The sequence below is a fragment of the Teleopsis dalmanni genome, chromosome X (assembly GCF_002237135.1).
Source record: "Teleopsis dalmanni isolate 2A chromosome X, ASM223713v2, whole genome shotgun sequence".
In the NCBI taxonomy this organism is placed as follows: Eukaryota; Metazoa; Arthropoda; class Insecta; order Diptera; family Diopsidae; genus Teleopsis; species Teleopsis dalmanni.
In genome coordinates, this window is record NC_051848.1 from 60145051 (window position 1) to 60151983 (window position 6933).

Sequence of the window (6933 nt, forward strand, 5' to 3'; positions counted from 1 at the left end):
ATTTTTTTAATTAGTAAATAGTTGTAAACTATCGCATATCGTTCACAGATTAAAATATAAAAATTGGTTAGCATGGAATTTGAAATTGGTTTGCTTAGACCTTGAAAAAAATGTCTATTTCTCGTGATACGGACTACAAAACTGTACCTACATTACGTATTGCTAAACAAATTTACAAAAGTTTCTTTAAAAAAATCTGCAAAACGTAAATGTGTTGGATAAGGTAAACGTCCTACTTTATATACAGAACGTTAATTTTTTTTTATTTGAAATCAAATTTTATTGAACCAGGATGAAAAATATTGGAAAATAATTTAATTTTCCGATCTAATTTGAAGTTTTCGATATGGCAATCTGTAGCGCAAAGCACGACTCTGAGTCGGTCGATGGCTGACAAACGAGTCAGACCGTGCATGAATATGAATCGGCGGAATCTTTATTCATACACGCAGAGAGGCTATCTTAAGTATATCAATACTTTGTTATTATTTAGTGCTTATCTTGGTATACAAAATGTCCTATATTTCATGCTTAAAATTAAAGCAGGTTTGTATTTCGTGACTACTGTGCGACCTGAATAAAATTTGGAACATAGGCTCTCTGTCATTGTAACTTAGGGTGTGCTCATGCTGTAAACTGATTGATTGCCCATCGTTTTGACAGCAATAAACATTCGCATTACCCTTGAATTACAGCCCAAAATCAACAACGGAATTCAAACTTTGCCTACTACGATTTGCTAAACCAATATAATCAGTTGTGCTTGACTTCTTGTCTCATTCAAATGTTATAAACTTCATATAGTTTCTCTGTTAAGTAAACTTATTCTATTTCTTTATGAATTCTTTAATTGCGGAACTTGCATCATTAGAGAACACGATATTTGGTAATTAATTGTGTTTGCAAAAGCACTTTTTCGAAGCACTGCACTGTTAAGAGAGATATCGGTATATGACAGTTTACTTTATATAAAGATTTTGTTGCATATTTATAAATATCGTTCGAATAAAACCTTCAATTATTGGCTTTTTAGTCCACCATGTCCGAATTATACAGTGGTCTGCTAATAAAGTCTCACTGTCTGGTGTTTTCGTATTTCTTCAATTGATAAGTAAATTGTCACGGTCCTCAAACAATGCAAAGAAGATGGCCCTTGCAATACACTTATGTTATAGCGTATGTCGTGAGTTAAGTTGACTTAACGTAAACTACTTAAATTATTTGTATAACATTTCTTGTTAGATATTATTTCTTCACTAGGTACGGTACTGTGCACAACAGATCATTGCATGCTAATCTTTATCATTATTTTGTTATCTATATAACTATGGAACTTAAAGACGGTTTTGATCTGTTTTTGCTATTTTCACAACTGTTTTTATTTATTGAGTATGTTTATCAGCCTAATATAGCAATATGTACTGTTTTGCAGAACAGATTAAAATATCATATATATATACATATATGATATAATTTATTATTAATATGTATCATTAAAGATTTGTATTAAAAACTGATCAACGCTTATATATATAATGAAACTTTATGTAATCCTTCATTGAAGCCAAATTTCAAGTACCACCTAACTAAAATCGCCGGTATTCATTTAATTAAGTATCAAAAACAGAGTTTTCATTAAAATTTGTAAAGACTTATATTAATGGTTATGACACGTACTATAAGTACCTATCCCACACGAACGCTGAAATCCATGATGGATCTTCTTCTATACATTTTTTCACTGCAGCTTTAAATGCGACTAGGCTACACACTGTTATTAATGTGCACGGAAGTCTTAATAATATTCCGTGCCAGACTAAACTGCTGTTTCTTTTGGATAACTGTGATAGCGAATCCCTTCTCAGTAGAATAGAGCTAAAGTTGTTGGTAGGTTAATTGTTAGATCTAACAATATCTATCGTTTCAATAAAAAGAATCTGTCTGAAGATTTCGTTCCCTGTCGGTTCTGGTTGGAAGTGAATCAGAATTGTTGTCACATTTTCTTTATATGCTAGAAAATCTTATCCCCAACTAATTTTACGATGCCTTCAACAGCTAAAATGCTGTCTTTCATTTTTAGAAAAGAACTGTTTAGGACCGATCTTAACTGCTTAGTTAGCGTCGGTTAGAAATACAAAACATCATATATGATCGCAGTGCTATGCCCAATTTTAAGACAGCAGTATGTATATTTTATATTCTTGACGTTCTCCAAAAATTCAGATATTATTTGCGATGGATGATGAAGACGTGAATGCAATTGTTGCATATAATATGTATTTAGTTTTCTGGAGAGAAGACCTTAAGATTTTTAAATGAAAAAAAATATAACTCTTATTTTTTATTTTCATTGAATTTACTTTCAAATACCGAACTTGTCTTATTTTCGAAATTTAAGATAATATCTAATAATGTAAATTTCACAATACACTACGTGGTACTCATAGATCGACTTCATATTATTCAATAAACTTCAAAATATATAAATTTTTATATATTTGAATTTAAGAAGTTATTCAATCATGTCGCCCTGATTAAGTCAAAAAACTTCGGAATATTGGCACTTATTTAGAAAACAACTATATGAAAAAAATAAAAACTATAGAAAAACTGTATAATCATTTTTTATTATTAAATGTTTCTTTTATATTTCAGGAAAATCTTGGTGGTAATTCAAAGACTGTTATGTTAGCTACTATATCACCTGCTAGCATACACATTGATGAAACACTAGCCACACTACGTTATGCTTGTCAGGCACGTACTATTGTAAATCGTGTAAAAATTAACGAATCTGCGCAAGATAAGACTATACGGTCACTATTATCTGAAGTAGAGGTCTTAAAAGCCCGCCTACATGATTGTGAACGTAAAAAACGTTTTTCGGGATTGGGTAATCCACAACCACGTAAAATCATTATTGAAACTTCAGTTGACGAAAGTGAAGTGGAAGCTTTGCGTCAACAGTTGGCAGAACGTGAACGAGAAATTGAGCGTCAAAAGAAAACGTGGGCTGAGCGTCTTGAAGAAGCAGAAAATTTAAGAAAGACCGAATTACGTCTCTTGAAGCGTAGAGGTTTAGCTTTGGAGTTGTCTGGTGAACATAAAACATGTTTAGTGAATTTAATTGCTGATCCCATATTGAGTGGTACTTTATTTTACTTACTACCTCCCGGTAAAGTTAAAATAGGTCGCACACGTACCTCACTATATTGCACACAACCTGACATTGTGCTCGATGGACCACTAGTTGGTTATCACCATTGGTAAATTTTATATAATTATTAATAATTTTCTTATAAATATTAAATGTTAAATTTTTTTTACATTTAACATAGCATAATTGAAAATGATAATAACAAACTCTTTGTTATACCGGAAAATAATGACTTTGAAACTTATTTAAATGGGGAGTTGGTACAGGAACGCATGCAGATGTTTCATGGAGATCGCTTGGTTATTGGCGGTACACATTACTTTCGAGTATCGAATCTATTTTGTCCAAATCGAAAAAATAACGCGGTGAGTTTGAGTTTATTTTTTATTATATACAATTCTAAATCTTTGTCCAATACTGTTATAGCCCATTGTGGATTATCAATTGGCACAGCAAGAAATTTTGCATACGCAGGAAGAAAAGCTTCGACGCGAATTGGAAGAAGAGAAACGTGCAGCTCTTTCACGCATTGAAAGCGAACGTGTAGAAAACGAGCGCAATTATAAGGAGCGTATGCAGGAGTTGGAGTTCGAACAATATCGTTATAAATGCAATCGCGATATTTTGGAAACTGAACGTAAAGTTTTTGAAGAAGAACAACGTGCTGAACTGTCAGATTTAATGACTTACACACCTACTTTCAAATCGAACCTTTTAGAGAACATTAATTCTATTATGCAAACTCCAAGTGAAGAGAGTTTACATAAAATCCAATTAATGGTAAGTGTTTGAAAAAAAAATTATATAGTGCAATTATAAATTTACCTAATAATGGATTATACAAAAAATACTTTCTAGTTATAATGCTAGTAAGTATTCCTTCCACAATTTTTCATACTATCTGTTCTTAATAATTAGAATTAAGACAATCTAAAGTATATATAACCCTAAAGTAATTCCATTTAGTTAACTGCACTCCTTTAAAATGAAATCTGTGTCCACCAGTGTCCGCCATTTATTCTTTCATAAAGGAAAACAACCGTGGCATGTTAATTTTAATCTTTTTTTCAAGCGCCTATTAAATTGTTAGCTTAGAAACCTCTTAATTTTTAACTGATGAAGAGTTGATCAGTCTTCCACTGCAATATTTTGGACTTCGCAACTCAATTATTTTTATGTTCCAGATCTTCATATAATTGATAGGGACGAAATTACTAATAGTCTAGGAGGAATGACTCATTCTTTGCTTTTTTTTTTTTACAAATTTTTTTAAAGACTTATAGTTTATAAAAAAATTTATATCAGCAATTTTCCAAAGCAATTATCTAATACATGTGTTTTAGCATTCTAAGCTATATCAGTAGATTCTTATTTTAATAGGTATTTATACCTTCTATGTGGACTCTATGTGAAAGACTAGAAGTTATATTTTAAAACTGTATTAAAATTTTTGAGTTTGACCAAAATCATGATTATACAAGAATAGAAAGTATTCTATCTGACTCATAACTTGTTGCAAAATGTATATTTGGCTTACTACGATTTTTATAACGCATTTAAGGAAACATCCTAGACTACACAAATTATATATAGTCTTAATCAACTCGTCGAGCTAGATTTATTTAGCTCAGTCCGTATAATGTTGGTCTGTTTCATTCCAAACTACTCTCTCGGTTCTTAAGCTATATGAATGAATTTTTGCACACATAATTCCGACTCTGATCATTTGTCGGATTGGTCAAATTCGGACCATTATATCCTATAGTTGCCATTTATAAACTGAACAATATGATATGAGTTCTCTCCATTTTTAATAAAGATATTCAAATCAAATTTAGTATAGAATTTTCTTCTATTTTTTTGAGAATATACAAAATTTTATTTATATCGATTCAGATACAGGTTTTTGTTAGAAAAACTTTTTACTTTTTTGATATACCTATATGTACTTCAAATTAAGAACAATCGAAGAGACTATTAAAACTGAAGCAAGTTGTCGCAACGAGATGGAATAAAACTTAATTATATATATAATTTTATATATATCATATATTTATATATATCATATATATATATATATATATATTATATTATATATATATATTACGTGTAGATATAAATTAAAATTTCTGTAGAGTGTCTAAAGCTTCGACTAAGCCATAACTAACATCTTTACTTGTTTTGTTCTTGTCACTTTCTTCACACGCTTCTTTAAATAGTCCATTTTGAGTCCATAAATTTTGGACACTATCCATAAAATACTGTTAAACTGTTTAATATTAGTTATTATATTATTATATTTGCCCTTTTTACATTATTATATTTGCCGCAAAATATTAATGATCATTTCGCACTCCTTAAAATGGCTAGTGTAGCTTTATCTGTAAAACAATAATATTAATTAGATTTAAAGAATAATACTTATTTAATATATATTTGTATAATAATTTAACTGAGGTCAAAGTTATAAATATTTTTAATATTATTATATTATCATATATTATTTCACTTAAGTTTTATTTTTCATTAATTTCTTTTAAATCGCATCCAGGTAAGAGAGGCGACAGAACGTTGTCGAAGTCTGCGAATGGATATAAAATTTCGGCACACTCAAGTACTGGATAAAAATGGTGTATTTCACACAGTTGTGTCTATTATCGATAAAGGAAATGAACGTAAAGCAGAGTGGCCAACAGCCCGCCTTGCTTATTGGCTAGAAAAATTAAGAAATTCCGATAATATAAGTATCAAAAATGCGTTTAAAGGCGTGGCAATTGAATGGGAAGATCTTCCAAATGAAGAGCTGAATGATACACTCAATGAATCGCTTAACTCTAGTCGTATTTCATTAAATTTAAGTATTGTCAAAGATGCCAATTTTAAACCTATGTCACCTTTATCCATGTTAACTGCAAAATTGAATACTTCCACTCCTGGTGCCAGTTCAACGTCAAGCGGCAAAGATACATATAGAACTTCTAAATATAATCACGAATCACATTTACACAAATCAGCAATGCTTAATTTACTGAAACATCAAATGCATACCAAAAAAATGTTAACATATGAAGATGAAAGTTTATCTGAAACTATGAACTCTGTGAATAATCTTTCAGCTTCTAGTAATAACAGTCCCAAACAAAATATGTTTGAGAATTTTGATACAATTGCAGTAGGTTATGTACGTGATATGCAACGTTCTGCATTACGGTTAAAGAAACTTTGCGAAAAACAACAACAACAGGAAAATAAACACCCATGCAAGAACAGTAAAAATAATGATTCGGAAAAAATGGTACGTGAATCTGTGGAACGTCTCGATAATATATTGCAAGGCATGCGCTCTTATTTGGAGCAGGAAATATTTACCGACACTGGCAGTGATGTTTCACCATCGAAAACTCCTAAATCCGTACGATTCCTGATAGATTAAGTTAGTTTTATATAATGTAGTACTTTTGTTTTATATTTTGCTATATTTTTGTTTTTGCATCATGATGACTATATATATATATATATATATATATATATATATATATATATATATATATATATATATATGTATGTATATATAATTTATAATACTTTCTTTTTCAATTAACTTTTACCAGTATATTTTATATATAATAAATTTAAAAACAATTTCATTTATATAATTTAATGGAATTCTTGAATTTCGTTTTTACGTTAATTCTATTAAAATTTTTAATAAAATATTAATAATAAAATTTGAAATATTTTTATATAATTACATTTAATTTCTTTGATAATCAAAT

At 29.7% G+C, this 6933-nt stretch overlaps 1 protein-coding gene across 1 annotated transcript in view; it reads left to right on the forward strand.

Annotated features, from left to right (window-relative positions):
• Positions 1-6652, forward strand: part of LOC119688484 (kinesin-like protein KIF13A) — a 60540-nt gene extending 53888 nt beyond the window's left edge. The window contains exons 5-8 of the mRNA XM_038103159.1: positions 2644-3266; positions 3339-3522; positions 3584-3937; positions 5709-6652. Of these exons, the coding sequence (XP_037959087.1) occupies positions 2644-3266; positions 3339-3522; positions 3584-3937; positions 5709-6590 (2043 nt within the window). The 3' untranslated portion in view covers positions 6591-6652. The remainder of the gene's footprint in view (positions 1-2643; positions 3267-3338; positions 3523-3583; positions 3938-5708) is intronic.
• Positions 6653-6933: the final 281 nt, after the last annotated feature.